At 40.5% G+C, this 21,964-nt stretch overlaps 1 protein-coding gene across 3 annotated transcripts in view; it reads left to right on the forward strand.

Annotated features, from left to right (window-relative positions):
• The window catches only part of arhgap9 (Rho GTPase activating protein 9), a 41,808-nt gene extending 21,372 nt beyond the window's left edge, over window positions 1-20,436 (forward strand). For 2 of the 3 annotated variants that reach the window (XM_076110520.1, XM_076110521.1), the window contains exons 7-22: window positions 344-436; window positions 5,382-5,447; window positions 7,223-7,369; window positions 7,553-7,651; window positions 8,550-8,611; window positions 8,769-8,856; window positions 9,331-9,426; window positions 9,838-9,936; window positions 10,361-10,466; window positions 10,867-10,986; window positions 12,791-12,889; window positions 14,274-14,351; window positions 14,663-14,716; window positions 15,453-15,587; window positions 17,263-17,368; window positions 19,243-20,436. In XM_076110520.1, coding sequence (XP_075966635.1) covers window positions 344-436; window positions 5,382-5,447; window positions 7,223-7,369; window positions 7,553-7,651; window positions 8,550-8,611; window positions 8,769-8,856; window positions 9,331-9,426; window positions 9,838-9,936; window positions 10,361-10,466; window positions 10,867-10,986; window positions 12,791-12,889; window positions 14,274-14,351; window positions 14,663-14,716; window positions 15,453-15,587; window positions 17,263-17,368; window positions 19,243-19,429 — 1,635 coding nt within the window. In that variant the 3' untranslated portion in view covers window positions 19,430-20,436. The remainder of the gene's footprint in view (window positions 1-343; window positions 437-5,381; window positions 5,448-7,222; window positions 7,370-7,552; window positions 7,652-8,549; window positions 8,612-8,768; window positions 8,857-9,330; window positions 9,427-9,837; window positions 9,937-10,360; window positions 10,467-10,866; window positions 10,987-12,790; window positions 12,890-14,273; window positions 14,352-14,662; window positions 14,717-15,452; window positions 15,588-17,262; window positions 17,369-19,242) is intronic. The other variant, XM_076110522.1, reaches the window with a different exon arrangement.
• Window positions 20,437-21,964: the final 1,528 nt, after the last annotated feature.

The following is a 21,964-nucleotide window of genomic DNA, read 5'->3' on the forward strand; positions in this document are numbered from 1 at the left end:
AGGTGGTGGTTGGCAGATTTGTTTTACTTTTTAGAGAGAGGCTAGTTGTTTCACCTGTTTCCAGTCTTTGTGCTAAGCTAAGCTCACCGTCTGCTGGCTAAAGCTGCACATTTAATGAACAGATATGAGGGTGCTGTTGATATTCTAATCCAGCTCTCCGAAAGAAAGCAAATATGTGAACAGTATTGGCCATAATTGCAAACTATTCTGTAACATATTTTTTATTACTATTTTTGTCAATCCTGTTCAACAATACAGTTCATTTGAGTCTGTAGTTAATAGATAATAATGTATCTAAGTCCTTTACTGTTTTACAATCTGAGTTTTATTTCTGTCTCTCCAGCAGGCCGGTCCGGTACACACTCAGACGTTAACCAGAGAAACCAGCCATCTGTCGCTACCACTTCCTGAAGCAGGCAATGGAACAATGAACAGGGTAAGACTGCTGCACTTTTAAAGAAGTGGGCAAATTCACCATCATTTTATGTGATTTAACAACTAGATTATGAATTACATCATCTACAATGGTAATTCCAACATCTTCCACGCCAGTAATTATGGTACATTTTTAGGGGTGAGGAGATGAGGATGAGGTTTGCTGTAACTGTAGTGACAAAATGAATAACAGGAGTTCCCACTTACACAACAATGACACAAGACTTAGCTGTTGTTGTTTTCTCCACTCTCACCTGTACCGTACCACAGAAAGCAACAAGTGCACACCCAAGAAAAGCATCTTCTTGACCTTTGAAGTATATTTATATTCTTGTGCTTTACCTCTGAGCTGTTGAGCATTTTAAATCACCTGTGTTGTTTTTGAATTGCTTTTTGAATAAAGTTGGGTTCTAGGAAGGGTATCCCACTGAATATGATATCTTCATCTTTTATTCTTTATTCATTCATTCATTTGCTAAATCATGTATTTTAAAACCCAACCACACATAAGACTTTAGCTTTTATTCAATGAACCTTTGTTACAAGGAAGTTATGAGGAGGTTAGAATTTGAGAAAATTAGCCAATGACCCACTTGATTTATTACCTCAGTAAACATTGTCAACATGAGTTCATGGTCTCAATCGCTAGTTTCAAGTCTTCCTCAATAAAGCATGATGTTCATTTAGTCAATTATGGTCCCAATTAGAGTCAAATAGATGATAAAGCAGGGTATGATTTATGGCGTGGCTACCTTGTGATTGACAGGTTGCTACCACGGCATTGTCCGGTCTGGGAGTTGTCCGTGTTTTTGTCTTACAACTTTAACCCTTCCACTGTGTCTTTTCAGTTCATGAAAGTTAATTGTAACATTTTCATTTTCACTGAGCTCCACCCTCTCGTGTCACTTCTGGTTCCAAAAAAACAAAAAGGAGACGGCCAAAACGCCGCGCTCAAGGCTTTAAAACGGCAGTCCACAAACCATTGCATGACGTCACACGACCAAGTCCACCTTTTATATACAGTCTATGATTGTGTGCCAAGTCAGTGAATCTAACTGGTTGGTTTAGTTTTTTTACCATCATCCTTTTGGTTCTTCAAAACTGTCAGTAGGCTTTTAAATTCTTAACTTATTGCTCTGTGCTCTCATGCAAAAGATTATTAATAGTATTAAATAATCATTCCAATGTAACATTGCTTAGTGCAAACAGCTGTGCTTTGGCAACTGTTAACGAAGACAGAAAAAAACACAGTGAGATGACAAAAAGCACACACCTTCTGTCTGGTTTCATGCAAATTCATCTATTGTTAGTGTCTATCCGTTACCCACAGTGCACACGCTGTCCAGACCTCAACCACGTTCCAGATTAAAGCACGGAGAAATGCTGAGAGGGACCAAATTAAAAAGGGCATTACATATTTCTAGTTGCCCCATCGTTTACTGACCGACTCACTGCCTCATTTATTTATCTATGAACTGCCCCCTGATACACACACACTTCCTCTCAAATTGTGTTTTTGTTGGGCTAATCCCTGAAGGGAATAACAAGGTAATGCCTTTTGATTTGATGCAGATGAGCAGAAGCCATTAGGGCCACACAGAGGGAGGCAGGGGACTCTTTTAAATCCAAACCGTTAAAAAACATTGCTAAATTTAAACCACTCACTGAAACTTCTCATCAGTGTTAAACCCCTCTCTGACCTCACAGAGGCTGTCGTAGTCAAACTTCCGCTGTTTCATTCATTTCACCCTTTTTTGCAAACTTGATTTTTTTCTAATCTACGAGTGAGGAAGTACATCTGTTGTTTCCGACGTAAGGGTTTTGGGAATTTATGCGGCAGCCATTGGTGACTGAAATAGACCTGAATCAATAACGGCGTCTACGTAGTAAAGCAACACAAGCCGCATGATCCAGATTATCAGAGATAAGCATTTTGCATCTCAAGGTTACGTTGCCTCAATGTTGCGTCAGTGTTTCAAATTTAATGTTGCTCATCAAAAAAATACCCACTTGATCAAAGCAGTGATTCCCCCATCAAGTCCTTTTGAGATGCTATCTGTTGACCTACATGTGTCACTTTTTATTCAGTGGTACATGTATTAAACAGGAACTCCACAAATGATATATAATGCATACTGCATGCCACACAAGTTAATGACCCAGGTGTTCAAAGTCTGAGGGACCCATATTACTTAGCACACAGTGTTTTCTAGTCTAGATTTTTATTTTATTTTTATATTCTTCTTATATTCTTTTCCTTTGTGAGCTTGACTACTACGGTATGCTTAAAGATGTTAGTGTACTAGCGCTTTAATGTTCCTGTATTTCCATTTTACTTTATGCTTGTAGGATGCTACATTTCAAGAGGGAAATGTTTTCCTTTTTACTCCTCAACAAACTCTGTTTAGTTGACAGTAGAGCTGAAGCAATTAGATGATTCATTTCTTAGTCGATCAACAGAAAAATAATTTTGATCGTCGATTGTTTAAGTTAATGTTTGAGGAAAAACCTCAGCTGTTCTCTGATTACAGATTCTCAAATGTGAGGATTTGTTGAGTAGGGCTGCACAATTGATGGTATATTAATCACCATTACTATTCTGGCTTCCCACAACTAAATGAACACGATCAAGTCCAATATTGACATTTAAAAGATGTGATCCGCTCATAGAAAAACTAAAACTAACAACCAGCCACCAGGGGGCAACTGAGATGTTTAGGCTTTGCGTTTGGGGAGCTGTCATGCTGCCTTATTTTAAGTCTTATTTTGATGCAAAGATGTGTTCATCAGCAGGAATGCAGCACAATGTGAAAGTGGAAGCAAGTGCTCTGATGAGTTTAATTTTGGGTAAAAAGTTTAGGTACAATTTTATTTTGCTTCTAGGTGATGCACTGTGAATAAGGACCAGCCATATTTTGACGCAGATTAGTACATTAGCAGAAATGTAGCACAACATGGAGGTGAAAGTAGTGCTCTGTTTGTTTGAATTTGTGATAGTCCAATAAAACTATTTTGTCCCACAATTAATGAATACTCAAGTTCAAATTTGAAGACATCGCCCTTGGTTCTTGGAAATAGTGACGGTTATTTTTTTAATAGTTTTCAGACCAAACGACTAATCTATCAATCAATCATATGTAGTTAATAACTTACTTATTTTGGATTTTCTGAATTTACACACAACATATCATCACTCATAGAATAGGATGCATTGTGATGGAATAAACCGTTGGTCTCCAAAGGTTCCTTTGTTGAACTTTCATTTGAGCTCAAACACCTCTTCATCAACATCAACGATCATGTTCTAGATGTGCTCTTTTGAAATGTAGAATTCTTTAAAACTATAAAAGCAGATATTGTCACAATATTTTTTCATACATTGTGATCCTGGAAATGTGGATTTTTAGGCTCGCTCTCTTTTTTCAGTAGGATAAGTCAAGTTTGCATTTGTACTGCTGCTGTTATTCATCACTTTTAGTCATCTATTTTAACTTCTCTTCTCACTTGCTGACTAGTTTTCACACAATCGCAAAAACAGCAAGGTGTTAACAATGACTCATGTTGGTGGGAGGCGTGTCCTGTAGAGTCATACCTGATAATTGTAGTATATTATTGGTTATTGTATCATTAAATATACATAGGAAGAGCCTCACACCAATTTGTATTCCTATTTATGTGCATTTAATTTCCTCCTGAAAACATATATGTGGACATTTTAGTTTTGTTTTTATTTTTCTCAAATTAGCTGAACTGCTCCACAATATTTCCAGATACCAGGCATCAGTAACAGTCTAACCATGTAAAAGGTTATTCATCATGAGTACATTTATATTTGGTCTTTTTTTTTGCACATTACTTCTGTGCTTAAGTAAGATTATAAAGGCTAAAATTGAGTAAAGGTAAAGTAAAGTAAAGGACAATTTTAAGTAACGCCAAACTTGCAAACAGATGTGTGGACAGTGGTTGAGGTGTGAATGTTAGCAAAGTTATGGTGTAATTATTCTGAGCTGGCTGATAAAAGCAGCTTCCCTCTAGAATGGGGAAGTAGAAGCAGGCGGAGACAAGAGGGACAGATGAATGGTTTTTACACTTTGACACTCAGACGAAAAAGTGTCATGACATGAAACGACAGGCAGCTGAGGACTCAAACTCGACAAGAAAAAAGCTTTCAGAAACAAGAGTTGACCTGGATTGTATTTATCAGTGATAATGAGCACCTATGCGGTGAGTTCATATTTGTTTCTTACACAGTCGTATTTACTTCATTGTGTTGTTGTTTTCATTCCATGTCATCACCGGTGTGGAGTTTCTGGCAGCGCATATATGTAATGTCCCAGCTTTGAATATGGAGCTGAATATGTTTCATGTGGTTTTGATGTTGATATAGTTTACTGATTTGGCTGCTCATCTGTCAGCGGTGTTGCTACTGACTTTGTCATTCTCACAACACGTTATTTGTGTGGACGTGTGGGATCCAGTTCAATAACTAAATACCGGCATGCCTGAGTCAAAGCAGCACCATGCAGTGTGTGTTTCAGTCTTACTGAGCAACGGCAGCAACTGCCTCTCATTAACTGCAGTTGAATACGAGCATGAGTGTGTACGTGCATATGTGTGTGTGTGTGCTGTGGTGGCGAATTAAGGAGCTTTTTTAGCTGGCAGGAAGTGTAGTTTCGGTGTTGGTGTGATCGTTAGCCCGGGCTTCATGACTTATCTTAACTGAACACAGCATCCTGTTTTTTACACATAGGTGTGAACTTGACCTGTGTGTTGCCAATCTTTTGCTGCACAAATAATTACAAGTCCAGAAAGCCTGAAGATGAAATATTCCTAGATTTATTATACAGAAAATGGAGTTGTGTTTCAAATTAAAATGAAATATAAATAGCAACTGATCATCTGATTTTCCCGTCTTTGTCTTCCTGTCTCTCTGTCTTTGTCTTTAGCTGTCACCTGATTTCCTCTTCGGGTCCCACCAGAGGAACACTGGCAGTGGCTGGCAGATGAAACAGGTGAAACCCGTCTTTTCCTGCCGCACTATTTTATCGCCAGAGGGCTAATGCCATTCACCTTGAGATTCACCTTGTAAAAAAAAAACACCCTTCAAAGAGTAAAGTAAAAGATAAGAGCCCTTATAGTTTTACATGTTCGTCCTACACAACAGGATGCATTTGCTTAACAAAGCAGGACACCATACCGTTCTGGTGGCGTAGTCTGCCACCTTGACTATGTCACTGAGTAATAAAAAGTCCTGCTACATGTTAAGTTTGCAGATCCAGCACCAGAAGCCTTACCGGAATGTCTGTATACAATCTGATAACATAGACTGCCCATTCTTCTTTCTTTCTTCTAAAACTGAAAACTCTTTCCTTGTTATTCTTTTTGCATTCCTGACTGGGAGGGTAATCCTCAGTGTTTTATAAGCGCTTCAAGGGTTTTTGATGGAGGGTAGTTTCCTCATGAAAATCAATGAACCCGAGTCGTTACATTTGCAAAAACTGCATCTCCACTGTATTACTGTAGAATACATTAAAGTAATGCCAGCTATGCTCTTTAGATTCTCAGAAATCAGCATTTATGCATATTAAGGTGGTGAAATAGCAACTCATGGTGTTAAAAGAAAGTCTGTTACCCAAGCAGTTCTTAACTGCAACATGTTGCATCACAGTGGGGTGTGGGTGCGCTTGGCGTAAGCCCTGTTAAAGGCCTCCTCTTAGCAAAGGAGAAGATTTGGCTCTTAGTGCTAATCCTGCTTGCATGAAAAGACGGCAAACATTAGGATGGATATTTAGTCTGATTGTTGAAACTAGGTTACAGGGATTGGGATAGGTACTTAATTATGGCTGCTGCTGCATGAAAAGTTTAAGTTGAACCATGCACACTAGTATCTGTACGCACGGGATCGTAAGCATACATATTTTGCATGTAAAGTAGAGACGCACCTACAAACATCTGCCTCCCCGCTCCTCCTGTGAAGTGAAGCAAAAACAATTTAAAGTTCTCAAGGAAGTGTAAAATATGCAGTCATGCTTACGGTCAGTGTTTTTTCTCAGAGTGCCAGAATGCTTCAGTTCATATTTGCAGTTCATACATGTAAATGAAGTAATGATGCAGTTGCGTTGTTGTTCTTTCCCAACGAGGGATTGTTTAGTCTGACGTGGCAGAAGATTTCATAATGGCAGTGTGAGGTTAGGTGACCTTAGAACCCATCTAAGTATGATTTGCAAGCCGGCATCCAGTGCCCTGACTGTGGCACATTTATTGATTATTTTACGAGCTCATTGACACTGCTGTCCGTTAGTCAGAGCAACAAAGCTAACATCAATACATCCACTGGAGCAAAATTAACCAATAAGTAAAAAAGTCCCACTGGGGAGTAAAGGTCCTCATCTTAGGTACAACATGGGATGAAAATTGAAACAGCAGATGGGAACTAATTACTCCTTGTGGTGTTAGAATTGACTTTACACTGTTGACTGTTATACTATTAAGGTAAACAGGGTGTCTGGTGCTTCACTTCACAGAATATAAATCTAAAGAGTTCATGTCTTCCTTGATAATGTTACATGTTTTGCATGCTTGTTTGCATGATTGTAACTGCAAAATAAATTGATAGTAAATGTGTCACCAGTAGCTCATATAAGAAAATAGGGAAGAAACTGCATGCTTAACCTTTGAAAAGGCCCTGACCTTTCTGTTGCTTATTTGTGAATTTAATTGTATAGTGATTGCCCTTTCCCTTGTTCACCACTCACCCAAACACTGACCCCGACCTTTAACCCTAAAGAGCATGCAGCGCGCCACCTCCTCTGAAACCCTAAGCACAATGGCGTTCAGCCACGCCGATGCCCAGCACCATAACTCTGCCGCCCTGCATGATGTCAAGCAGCAGCTCAGCCACTCTCAATCTATGATCCTGCCTGAGAACGGCAAGGTACTCACCTCCAGAGCACATACACACGGGGCCACAAACTGTGTACAGTATTCACAGACATGCAGAGGGAAGAGGAATTGCAGATACACTTTTAACACTTTTCATGCAAAACACTGTACATATGCACAAATACACATACAGACAAATGAACGGCACTGATGTCGCCCACTTACTGTCTTTCAGCTGGTCCAGCAGTGCAGAGATTACTCCTGTAATGTGACCAACATCGTCGTGGAGCCTCCGTCTCCTGAGAGCTCTCCAGACAGCGATGGTTGCACACCGGTGAGAAAACACTGCCTTTTACTTTTACTTTGAAATGAATGTCTTCTGTTGATTTGATTTTTAATATTGTGTAGAAATAGACAGCTTTCTGCACAAGATGCCTTTTAGCATCCATGCATTCTTATCTTTTAAACTAACACAATTTAAAAAAAATTTCAAATTAAACTTCAAACTGAAATGTTTTGAATTCTCCTTTTTATATGAATCCCGGGTAAAAATCAATTATACAACCATCACTTTAATGAATTTGGCTGTCATGCTGTCGCCCCAGTAACCCAGTATGATCCACAGACATCGCTGGTAAAAGATTTAATTGGGAACAATAAGTTAAAATAATAGAGAACTGTCCACAGCGAGGTCTTTGGATTAATTCAGGTAATTGTATCTGGAAAAATACTTTTTCAAATGTAATTTTTTAATTCTTTGAGCACAGCAAATAAACTAACTCTCAGCAATGCATATCTCATATCCTATTAAGATAAAATAAATTAGATACCACTAGCTTTTTTTCCTTTCTCTGTTCTATCTTTAAAACCCTTGCTATTCCTCAGTTTGTTCCTCACTGTCTTTATATGCTGTGCTCAACACGTATGACTTCATAGTTGGTGTTAATTCTCCTCTCTTACACCTTAAACAGGGCCATACCGCAGTGGGAGATTTTTAGAGCAGCTCCCCTCCCGCTATTTTTTGAATGATGCAACATTCAAGCTAAATGGGTTCGCTCAGGATGCAGTGTATTACACAGAGGAAAAGCCCTCTGCTGTACTTTACTGTTAACATTTCATTATTCAAGCCTTTCATGCCTACCCTGAGCGATAGCATTAGTGTGACAGAATAAATATTACTGCTTCAATTTTTGCAGATTGTGCTTTATTAAACCCTTTTAATGTGTTCTCAGGAGTTGGAGAAAGCCGGCCTCTTGAACAAGACAAAGATTGCAGAAGGAGGCCGGAAACTGAGGTGAGGTGTCTCTGTGGCTGCTCCCATTAAAGACAAAACAAGTTGAATTAGATTGCGTCTCTTTGTGTAGATATGGTGTTTGAATAAATTAATAGCGAGTATGATTCGCTGGGATGAATCCCATCTGACAAGTATACATTTGTTTGTTGGGTTGCAGGAAAAATTGGAGTCCCTCCTGGGTGGTGTTGGTCGGAAACAGTCTGGTTTTCTTCAAAGATCCTAAATCACAGACACCTTCCAGCTGGGTAATAGCTAACACAAACTCTGTGTTTAATGCCTTTAGTCCAGGTATTGTCTTTGCGAAAACATAAATTTGTCATTTTCTAAGTGCAGATGGGATTTTTTTTTTTCTGCATGGTGAATTTTAATTTTAAACATTGTGAAGTAAGTTTTGAAGCCAGCTGACTCCGGTCAGATCGGTAGCTTTTGACAAACCCAGAACATATAGATATTTCTGTCCGCTATGTTGCACAAATTTATTCGCAGTGACATAACACAATGTTCGACTCAACAGGGGACTCAAAACTTATTGCAGATGTTGTGTGTGTGAAAGTTGGCCATTATGTAAGAGGTCAGTTAAAGGGGCCAAAAAGTGGTTGCCCACAAAACACCAAAACTCCATTTTTAGAAGCATATATAGGTTGATTCAGCCAACTAATAGAACAATACATGATTTTTGTCTGTGTGTGTGTGTGCGTACCTGTTTATTGGCAAAACAGAAACCAGGAAACAGTCGCCCTGAGAGCAGTGTGGATTTAAGAGGAGCACAGCTGCACTGGGCCAAAGACCTGTCCAGCAAGAAGAACGTCTTCAAGGTAAGAGAAGAAATTCTGGTCGAAAAATGTTCTTCAGAAATTGTTCAGACTGTTGCAGTGAGCTGATGTACAGCGAGGAGGATGTGATTGCAGACAAGTAGTAAAACATAGACTAGTATTTGTGTCAACCAAAGGGCTCTTATCAGTGAGGGAAGTGAGAGTGGGCCTTCTTTCACCCGTTCACTCTCCAATACACAGTGAGGAAGAGGAAGCTGAAAAAATTAATTTTCCAGTGAAGTCTGGCAGATGACATTTAAAGTGATGTGCTATGTTAAAAAACAAGAAATGTCAGATGATTGAGTTTAACACATGACACCTGATAAACTGATTGAATAAGACGTGTGAAACAAGAACAATACTTGCGGACGGTTCGTCACATGGCGTTATGGTTCGTAAATGTGTGTTTTGTAGCTGAGGACTGTAACGGGCAACGAGTTCCTGCTGCAGTCAGAGACGGACTCTCTTATCAAAGAGTGGTACAGCACCATCCAGAACGTCATCGACAGGCTGGTGAGACTCACAACGCACACACAGAGTTGTAATTTCAATGTACCACTTCTCTAGTGGTAACGTTTATGTTCTCCGCTGCCTTTTACTTTACCTTAAACTCACATCCTTTAACTCCTCCCTGTCTGGTTCTTTATGTTTTTATTTTTCTTTATTTTTCTTTAGATCAGATGTAGACTTCTTAATCTCAGCCTAAAACCAGATCAAGTCTCAGATTAGTTCTGAATTCAAGCATAATCTTGGTTTCTTGGGGAGATTACACAGCTCTCTTTTTATCTACTGGGTTTTAATGTTGGCGTGTAACTGTTTCTCTGTTGGACTTCTCAGGTGCCACTTTGAACAGATGCTTTTAAACAGCATGTGGTGTAATGTTTGGACATGACGTAGTTTAACACAATGAGTGTATTTCACTCTGCCTGCTCTCCAGGACCGCGAAAACCCGTTAGACAATGTCCTCCTGTACTCTCTGAGGCGAGCGGGCAGCGTGGAGATGCTGGAACACAGCGGAGACGAGGATGACAGGAGAACGTCTCGTAAGTCGTAACCGCGCGACGCCTCTCATCGCTCCACTCCGACTTCCTTTCTTCTCATATAATCGGCCCCGGCCCTCCACCTCAGTTTACTCTCACTCCATCATCATCACTCTTCTTTTTCTGAACTTCCACACAGGCTTCTTGCATCCCTCCATCCTCTCCTCCATCCTCTCCTCCATCCAGCCCACTTATATTTTCACGCGGCCCCCGTGGCAAATAATCCCCCCGTCGGTCCTGTCTCACCTCCGCCGTCGCCCAGCCCTCCCGCTTTTCATCCTCACCACCATCCCATCTCATCTGCTCTCCTGCCCTGCCGCAGCCCAACGCCCCGCACTGACCTCCTCTTCCTCCATTTCTTCCTCCTCCTCCTCCTCCACCTCCTCCTTTCCTCCCTCTGCAGTCCCTCGCTCGTCGTCCAACCTGGAGAACACGGAGAGGAAGAGAGTGAAGACCCGGCTGAAGAAGCTGATCCTAAAGAGACCTCCTCTGCAGGCGCTGCAGGAGAAAGGGCTCATTAAAGGTGAGATTTCCTTTTGGAGTTTTACACTGAATGCAAGTGTCCTTAATATTACTTTAAGCACTTCTGCAGCTAAAGCTATGCACTGGACTTTTGTTGTGAAGTTGAATATATTTTGCTGTTTATCTGAGCTGCATCACAGCTGTGATGGCTGGCAGGAAATCTGAGAATTTATGCTGCAGTGATGCCGCATCCCCTAGTGAATATGCATCGCAATCCTCTTCACCTATCTAGTAAGAGCTTCTCCAAAAAAGTTGTTCACACTGCTTGTCTGCTGATTACAACACTATTGTATGTTACTATTGTAACATTTCAATTTCATTACATTTATTTATCCGACGCTTTTATCCAAAGCGACTTGCAATAAGTGCCTTTAACCACGATCGCACCAACCATCACATCTTTTATTGATCTTTCTTAAAAGCTGAAACATTCCTTTGTCTTTTTTTTTCATACTCTAAGCAAATACGTAACAAACTAAAGGAAAAAAGTTGAATAAATTAGTGGAGAAACACAATGAATGCAGATGCTTCCATTCCGTGGTCACTGAATGGTTTGATTATGAAAGTCATATCAGAATTATGGCATCATGGCCTTCACACTCACCAAATCTCAACCCAATTGAACGCCTATGGAAGATGTTGGTCCGATGTGTCAGACAGCACCAAATGAGGGAATATTTTTTCTAAGGATGTTGTTCATCCCTTCAGCAGAGTTCTCTGAACTCATGGTTTACATCATGGTGTAAAGTTTACACCGTGATGACTTGATGGTTTTTCCTTTTTCTCATCATTTGTCACCGATCTGTGCATGAACTTACTTCTTCTATAACACTTCCTCTATAATGAGTATTTTTTGAATAGCTGTTCCTTATTCTCATAACTATTTCAACAATAACTCTTAAAATAATTATTCTTCAGCCGCAACAACTTCCAAAAGACTTTTAGACAAAGCAGCATCTTTAAATAATTAGTAATATTATAATTGATCTAAATGGCAAAATAATACTTCAGGAGAAAAGGAAGAAGGTAAAATATTCAAGTAACATACATGAGCTCTCTTATAACACTTGTTCTTATTATATATTTTGAAAATAAGTATTTTTTCTGGCATCTTTTTCATTTTATTTATGTGATAGCGAGCAGTAGTGAGGTGACAGAACCAGAGGAAGCAATTCATGCAGCAAAGGTTCACACACAGACTCAAACCGGGGATGCTGCATTCGCATGTTCAGCGATCCCAACGCAACCAGCACCTCATCTTTTTAACAATGATAAAACAATGATTTGGTTAGCGCTGAAAAGCTACAGCTCCCTTAAAGCTTTGACATAATGTGTAACCTCAACTACATCCACGTCCACGAGGAGACGCAACACGGTTTTCTGCACGTTATTAGAACTTGAAGAAGCTGCTCAGAAGAATGGAAATAGAGGTGGATTTATAAAAAAGATTACTACCCACAAGTTCTGGTTAAACTGACTAATTTAATGTCATTTTTACAAGCGAGTACATCACAGAGATAACATGTTATAATACTGGCATACTCTGGAGTGAAGGGCTGCCTATGAGTTCTTTTCACCCTATAGGATGTATATTACAGTACATGTTGCATTGCATCATCGAGGGTGAGCTTATATCACTGCTGGGAACATGGAGGTTTCATTCCATAGTGAACAGTACATGTATCTCTAGATCAACTTGAGCTTGTAGCTATTACATCATGTCTTGACACAGAAAAAAACCTAATGAACAGACATATAAAGTGAGTCTGTGTCTGTGTTTGTGTCCGTCCACCATCACCCTTCAGATCAGGTGTTTGGCTGTCGCCTGGAGATGCTCTGTGAGAGAGAGAAGAGCACCGTCCCTCGCTTCGTCAAACTTTGCACTGAGGCTGTGGAGAGGAGAGGTACGAACACTGCAAACACACATCCGGCTCCTGTTAGTGGGATTCTCAACTTAAAGGGGACACATGAGGAAACACTCCTCAATCCTGTTTTTGAGCGTCAGTCACTTGACAGCAGTCGTGTGCACCTACCGCTCAGCTCCGGGACATAAATCACTTGACAAACATTTACTGAAAAATGTTTTTGATTGGCTGACAGAGAGGCAACTAAAAACGCACAGAGAGGAAGTCGTGACAGCTGCCAGCCGGAGAGAAGATCTAAATGAGAGAAAATGGAGTTGTTTGGAAACTGTTTAGAAAAAATGCTGCAAATAAATATTTAATCCTCACAAAAAACAAAAATCAATGTTTTGACCACAAGGGGCTTGTCTTATTGTTTCAGATTGAGACATTTACATTCAAGGCGTTGACTGACTGAAAAAACTTTTAGGACAAAGTGGTTTCCGGAAAAAGAGAGGACCTGATTCTCATATCGTACATAATGATTGCAGTAGGAAAGAAAGACCGTTGATTTTGACTCTTCCTGAAGTTTCTGTGTTTTTATCTTGGAAATAATCATTATTTTGAAATTGCTGCAGATGTATTTTCTGTAGACGGACTATTTGATTAATTGAGTAATCATTTAGGTCTTATTAAATGATAAACCGTTGGCAGACAAATTCGTCCGATACAGATAAAATGAACTTCACTTGACCAATGAATGAGCAATGCCGGGTCAGATGTGGCTGAATGAATGATGTATGTTTTATAGCAGTAACATGAGACGTTACATCTCAGTCGGTGGCTCCTGTGAAGCTGTGGATATTAATAATCAATATATCACAAAAGCCTGACTTGTTCTGACTTGACCACGGTGTTGATCTCTTCATGGGATTTGTTGTTGAAAGAAAAAATATAGATCATCGTCATACGAAGATGTTAATAATCAATGGGCCTGAGTTGTTCAGTGAGGAGAAAGCAGAAACTCAATGTGACACCAGAACTTTGAAAGCACTTGATCAAACATCACGCTGTGAAATGTTGTGAGGAAGTAGGGGGGGGGGGGGGGGTCATGTGATCATGCAAAACGGTACTTTTTAAAACTTTTTTTTAGATGTCTAAATGTGCCAAAATGTGCTTTTGCTTGACTTTATTCACACGCTTTTGGGCACGCAACAAAACAAACTTCCCAGCCACACTAAATTATTTATGTGCAGAAAAGTAAAACAATTATATCAGCTCTGACTGCCTTAAATCTGAGGAACTTATTTTTAGACTTTACTCTCATGAAGTTACACTTAAATAATGGAATAAATGTTCGTTTAGTTTTTTTAGTTTTTCTTCTAAAGTGTTAATAGATGCTCAGATGCACTAGGGACCTGACCCAGCTCTGTGCGGTGTGTTGCAGGACTGGACACTGACGGCCTCTACAGAGTGTCAGGGAACCTGGCAGTGATTCAGAAACTGCGCTTCCTGGTGGACCACGGTGAGCATGAAGGGGAGGAGGGGAAAAGCTGATCTATATAGATGATTAATGCTGATTCATTTATTAATGAGGGGAAAATGTTGGGGGAGGAGAGAAGTGGTAGCCCATTCCCTTTTTTTTCCAGCTGCATACAATCAAGATAAATGCCATCTGGTGCTGTTTTGTTCATTCTGATTATGCCATTGTGTAACCCCAACACACACTCACTGTACACCTGCTTGAAACCTGATCGCCTCACTCCCACTACATGACTTCCTTTCTATAAAGTGGACGCCGAGGAAAGCCCGCTGAGTAACTGTTGGTTTTTGCAGAGCGAGCGGTGACGACAGACGGACGTTACATGTTCCCGGCGGAGTTTGTACAAGGTAGATTCAGACTGACGAGGATAAAACGCTTTCCCGTGTTACTCAGCCTGCATGTTTTTGTGCCATATGTGTTTAACAATGTCAAAAACTCCCCACACACAGACTGACACGCAGAGCTGAGGCGTGCACCGAAACAGTTTGCTGGTTGTGCTGCCATTTGCTTAATGTATGTGTGTCCCTTAGGCTTTCCTGCTTTAAGTTTTCTGATGTAATAACGCGCAGCAGGTTGTACAGCGGCGTCTCACGCGGTGCATGACTGCCACCAAGTGGACGAAACGGAGGATCAGCTGCAGTTTGTGTCGTGTTTTAATCTCACTGACTAATGTTTCTCATCCTTAGATACTTGTTTGTATCATAGATGTTGAACTTCTTGACACTGAGGTCAAATTAAAGCTCTTTATTTTCTTCCCTTTGGTTCTTATCATGCAATTTGAGAAGCATTGGTCAGGCCTGGACTTAAAGAAAATGTGTGCTTTACATGTGTTTGTGCTTTTGTGTCTTCTCTGACTTTCACAGACCATTTCTATCTCCCTCTTGCAGCTACAAGCCTTCATTTTACGCCTCAGCACTGACATGAATTTAAACTCTGCTCTGTTGCTGTTGTTCGCTAAACAATACTGTGACTGTAACTCTACTTCTTTGTCTCTCTTTTCCACATTGCCTGGCCTTCCGTTTGCTTCCTCTAACCCTGTCTGTCTTCTCCTCTTTCTCCTCCTCCTCCCTTTATGTCTCTCAGAGGAGAAGCTGAATTTGGACCAGAGTGAATGGGAGGACATTCATGTCATCACGGGAGCTTTGAAACTTTTCTTTCGCGAACTTCCTGAGCCCCTCGTGCCCTTCGGCTTCTTCACCGACATCATGGAGACAGTCAGTGAGTGACCATCTTCAGCCCCAGTTAACCTTATATTTACTGAATATACCTTCCCCCTTCACGTGGAGCGTCACTGCATACAGAATGACAAGTCATCTAAGGTAGAAATGACAACACTCCTTTTGGTTATCTGTTTACAAAGTTTGTATGAATTCAAAATAACATTCTGTATCGGGCCTTTTATTTGATTCTGTGTTGTAGACAGCGGACAGGAAATGACAGGAAAGAGAGAGAATGCAGGAAAGTCCCAGGCCAGACTCAAAGTGGGAATGTTGTAATTACACGATCGCCATCTTTTAAACCTCTGGGCCACGAGGACGCCCGCATATGATACTATAAAATCTCACCTTATTATTTTTTCCTCTGATGTGTTTTTATTTTGAATACTCGCAACACTGATGTGGTTTTTGTGAGTCAGAACCAGCACAGTTTGGGTTAGAGAGTTCACTCCCCTCTTTACTTGAGCTCGTTCACACTTTCTCAAACTGTGGTGAAAGTCATTTTCGTGATTACAGAATATACTGTGTTTACAGCACTTTTCCACCTCTAGAAAATGTTTCACAACGCCACGTATATCATGAAAGACATATGGACACAGTCAAATAAAATGGTGCTTGTCAAAAAGAAAATTGCTCGAGTTCAGACACAAGAGAAGAATAATTACATACTGACAAAACTGAAATTTATTGGGCAGTATTGAATTTAAATGAAGTGATCCTCACTGTATAAATCCTCACGTTAGCTGCATTTTTTTCACGCCTCTCCCATAATCCTCCAATCATACGTGTTGTTCTATATTTTTCCTCTTGTCAAAAAATGCCATGAAATGACTAAAACCAACGAAGTGTTAGTTCATCTCTCGTTGGTGGCGGTCCATCAAGACTTTACCTTTATCGACAGGCCACAGTTTTTTTTTAAAGGCCAAATAAATCTTAAAACAGCGGAGAAAGTAGGTTTAAGCAAAGGATACTCTAAGAGAGACAAGTGTGGGGACTATTTTCAATACACATTTGATGCTCTGGTGACTATTTATGGCATCATAATAAAGGAGCATGTCATCCAGTACAGCTCAATGATGTTTTTAATAGTTTTGAACAACAATATGTTGGTCTATTCTATTTAAGAATAAACCAAATCAGGTTTACATACAACACGTGTTAATATATTTAATTCACTGATTGATCATTGTTTTAATTTTTTCATGGGATTTGACTGTAAAAAAAAAAAAAAAAAGCACCAAACTTTTCCTTTTAACTGCGTTCTTCATCAATTATTTTGCATGACCCTTTGTGATACAGCAATGTATCGTTGTATCTTTTACTTATCCTAAAACTGTAGATAATCTGGCTTCCATAAGAAAAGTTGCATATTAGGAATACATGATAACAAATGTAAACGCATTCTGGGTATGAACTCCCTGTTTCTTATCCTTATCTTGTATTTTACGTGGGATTTTTTTTTTTGTTGCACAGTTCACAGTTTCACATCAAACCACGGCGGTGATTGTTGATAATTGCATGTTGCTTTACCAGATTAGATAGTGGATGCTAATGGCTTACATGTGATATCAGTCACCAGATGTAAATCAGGTTTGCGATGCTAATTAGGTTCAGGAAATGGAATGCAAATGATGAAATCTATTGTGATCTGACACGTCTCTTGCTCTGTGTTGCAGAGATGTCCGACTACATGGACAAAGTGGATCGTTTGAAGTGTCTGGTGCTCAGCATGCCTCCTCCGAACCATGACACGCTGCAGTTCATGTGTTGCCATCTCAAACGGTGAGAGGGCGGCAATAAAACCGCATGCATTTGTCTGTGTCTCCGCCGTCTCTCTGCCCTGAAACTGGCACAATCCATAATGCAGAATATTCCCTCTATGATATTTCAACACAAAGGAATGAACCAGATGCCCCTTGTAGGAAAAAAAAATCTCCTCCTCATTACTTTTCTTTGTAAATCTTGACCACAAGAGGGGGTAGTTTCCTTGTCGTTCTCAGTCATTTCTCTGTCAGAGATTCTTTGGCCACAGCTCTCAAAGTATGCCAGTGCTGTACCAGGATCACACTGTTGTTAAGTTTGGGTCCCTGTGAAGATGAAAAGGCTGGAGGAAGATGAATGGTGTACCATGTTCTGTGAGCCAGTTCCTTTTACAGTACATAAAATGTGTGTTTTTTACCGCCTATGGTTTTCCCTTCCACTCGGGGGTGAGCGTTCGTGTTCTGAGGCCGATGTTTGTGCCAGGGTGTGGTGGGCCCCATGAATATGTCAACTCTGTGTCTTTCTCTCATTTTCTCCCCGCTGTCATTCCCCCTCCCCCCCCCCTCTCTGTTTCTCATTTATTATCTCTCTGCTCAATCAACCCTGTCGCCTCCTCTTCGTTTCTTTTACTTCCTCTTCATTCTCTTCCTTCTCTTCTTTTGTAGTCTCCCTTTCCTCTTCCTCCCGTCTTCCTCCTCTTTCCATCCCTTCCTCCTTTTTTCTCCCTCCTCCTCCTTCCTCCGCCGTCCCCCCACGCTCTCCTCCTTGCCTCGAAGGTCCCATGGGAGCCTTGTGGTTCGTCTGCTGGAAGGCATACCAACACCACCGCCGCCACCACTGGAACCTCTCTCTTTTCTCTCTTCCCTCTCCCTCTCTCTCTCTCTTCCTCCTCTCTTTTTAATGTGGAAGTTTTGAGCAATTGCTGGCTGCTTTTGTGGCTTGGTGGGAATGGCATTTTTAGAAAGAATGCCTCATGCTGTGGCTTAAACCCATTCCTGCGTCCCCCCCAATCTCTCTCTCACACACACACACACACACACACTTAAACACACCAACATAGGTGGATACAGGCGGTGGATTTAGACTCTTATGTGGACAAATTTAGATTATATAATGCAGATACATGGACACGAACATACACGCAAAGAAAAGATCTCACTGGTGGACGCTTATTCTTTTAGCTGTTGTCCTGAGTTTGTAAGAAGTATAAAGATGCGACATGCTGACCGCAAGCATGAAGCTGAATGGACAGTTAGCAGTCATCTCTGTGCCTGCAGTCCCAAAGATTCAAACAAGAATAAGTCTACAGCCACACTAGCTTCTCTGTGACTGGTGCTTTGTACGAAATGCTAACCTCTGCATGCTAACATGCTCACAATGACAATGTTGCGCAGGTTTAATGTTTACCACATTCAAATCGTAGTTTAACACATCAGAATGCTAACATTCGTTATTACAAGTTATTAAAATGCATCCTTAGGGGGATCTGGATGTGTGTACCAAATTTCATGGCAATCCATCCAATAGTTGTTGAGACATTTCACTCAAAAACCACAAATGTCAACCTCATGGTGGCGGGGCTTGAGGAAACGTTAGGGGACTTCAACAAAAAAAAAGTACTTAGAATACATCATCTGAAGATCATTAAAGTTTGTGCAAAGACTTTAGTCAAGCCATGCAACATTTGCTGAGATATTTCTATCTGGGCCCAAAGCAGCCGACTGCCTGACACCGTCATCCCTCGAACCATCCTGCTAACACAACTGGAAATTCAATTCCACAAGCTGCAACAATTCAGAGTGTGCGATCCAGAGCCATTTTGGTTCTTTTAATTTCTTGTAGATATTTTAGATGATAAACCTGTCTCTTACGCTCTGTGTCTGATCTCTCTACAGAGTGTTGGAGCATTCAGGCATCAACCGAATGACCACCCAGAACATCGGCATTGTGTTCGGGCCGACCCTGATGCGTCCAGAGCGGGACAACGGCAACATGGCGGTGAATATGGTCTACCAGAACCAAGCGGTGGAACTCATCCTCAGCGAGTTTGACCACATCTTTGGAACAAGAGGCCCTTCTTGATCTTTTTCGGACAGAGGAGGGGAGGTTGGGGGGGGGTGGATTCAAAAAACTCCTCCATATCCGGCAAAAGCACAAGTAGTGCAGCGTTTGTCCTCTTTGCCTGTTGACTCATGTGGTGTAAAATGGGTTCCACATCAAAAGATAATTACGGGGTAAAAAGAACCAGGACAGAAAGCTGCTAATCATGGCATCTGGCCTCCATATAAAGCCATGTTAGAACAATAATAGTAAAATAAACCAATTTTAGCTGCAATACTTGTGTTTTTTACTGCAGATGTGGAGTGCAGCCCCGGTGTTCTTAACTGCTGGAGCAGATGCCTCCATGTCACTCTTCCTTGATGTTTCAGACTCGATCAGGATAAATAAAAGCCATAAAAGTGATTAATCTCCTCCAGCAAGCTGAGTATTAATCAGATATTTGAGGAAGGATGTGTCTTAACGTGGCACTGAAACAAAACTCGGCAGAACCGTCTCACTGAAAACACGTGCACCGGCACCTCCTGCAGAAAGACTGGACAGATCCCACCTGCAGAGGACACTGTCAAATATGCAAACAAGCAGGAAGCAAGCTGGGCGTGTAAATGTGACCGCATCGCTGCTGAAGCTATACAGTGTTTCGATGAAGAGTTTGTCCATGTATTTCAGACTTCAAAGATAAAAAGCATGATGTCAGTGCCAACAGGGCAGCAAATGTTCCTTTGTACCAAACAGTACGATGTAGTGAGTGTGGACCTTTGAAGTTTCCCTTATTGTACAAATCTGGATCTGTCTCCTATTTTTATTAGTTCAAACTCCTCAGATTAAGTAAAAAAAATATGAAATTGTAAATATGTGAATTACTGTCCTTGTCAACTAGCACTTTGCATACAGTGTGTAACCTGAACATTATATATTGGCCAAATTCAAACTGATACGTTTGCTTTTAAATGAGCAGTGTGTCGTGAAAGATATTGCTTGGACCTGATTGTCAACTCTTCCTGCAATAAAAGAAAAATGTAAGAAACTGATTGTTGTGACATTTGGTCAGGATGTGTCTGTCTGGTTGTTTGCACCGAGCGATGGGTTTTGCGTGAGAGATAGTAGAAGTGTGTGGAGGTATGTGGGCCCCTGAGGCGCAGTGGACGGAGGCATCGCCTGTGATTGGTGCAAATGCTGCTTTTAATAACAGAACAAAAGAGGAACTGGAAATGCATATGTTTTAAAAATGTGGATTTTCCCTAAAACCCTCTTGCTCTGTGGCTTTGGTAATTTTATATTGACTGTGGGTTTGGCAAAAGACAAAAAAGAGCAGAAAAGAGGGACAAAGGGGGGAGAAGTTTTATTCGATGTATTTATTCATTTTTATGTTCGTATTATTTCAGGCCATGTGAGTGACTGAGGAGGGGCTAAAACGATGTGTCGCTGATTGATGGGGAGTCGTCTGACCTTTTGATCATTGTGTGTCCAATGTCGTCCTTATATTTGATTGCCACAGATTATTTTTTTCTACTTCAACAACAACCGCATTTGTTTATTTGATCCAAATGCTTGTATGAACGTAGTCATCACAGTTTATACATCTATCCCTCATTCAGTACTGCAGTTTCAACGGGGTTTTTTTCTGGAGTGTCCCAGAGCCTCCTCACATTAGATTGAATGTTTTCATTTATTATATTATACGTAAAGAAAATATAACACCCTCAAAATATTAATAAATTAAGTATTTTTACCGTATCTTTTGTTCTCTCTCCAAATCCTGAAATTGACGGGATTTCTCTTTCACTAAAGACTCAGTGGCATTAAGCTGCTGTAGCCTCGAGCTCTGTGATGTGTTTTATTTCGCTTGGTGCGAGGGCGCTAATCACTCCCTAAAATAGAATCAGTCCGTCAGGGACACACTCAAACACCACTCCCTTCTAATCAGCAGTGTGTTGGCAGGGAAAGTCAAACTCTATTACTTTGTCTTTTAATGCTTTCCTCTTTTCTTTCTTTCTTTCTTCTTTGACTCATTAATCACATGTGATGTCTGATTATTCCTTATTAAATCCAGAACAGTGCAAAATCTAAACTCTGTACGATAAGTAATACAGTTCAATGTGCAGGCATACGTGGACCGATTAAATGCAACAGCCAGACCTTTCATTGCATCTGTAGTCAGTTACTTTTTTTGCTGCAACACTAAAACAAAACGTTTTTTTGAGTATGTGTAGGTATTTATAAAAAAAGATCGTAGAAGTAAGAGAACAAGAAGGTTGTGAAATGTGTTCATCTGTTACATGTTTTCCATCCAAGTAACTCTCAGGACTGATTTACATTTCATAGTCCAAACTACTTTAGAAAGTGCACTTTATTGTAATTTGCTTGGGCAGCTGTATGTTAATGAATCTGTATGTTTTATTCTTGCAGTAAGAAATACAGCCGTGATGGCACATGGCAAACAATGGGCCTTCTTGTTACTGTATATCATGGCTTTTATCTTCTTTTACGTTGTTTACAAATGATTTAAGAAGAGAAGAGACACTTCTGCAGTCTCATAGAAAACTGAAAAACAGTTTC

The sequence above is a fragment of the Anarhichas minor genome, unplaced genomic scaffold (assembly GCF_050575085.1).
Source record: "Anarhichas minor isolate MPS153535 unplaced genomic scaffold, ASM5057508v1 ptg000043l, whole genome shotgun sequence".
Lineage (NCBI taxonomy): Eukaryota > Metazoa > Chordata > Actinopteri > Perciformes > Anarhichadidae > Anarhichas > Anarhichas minor.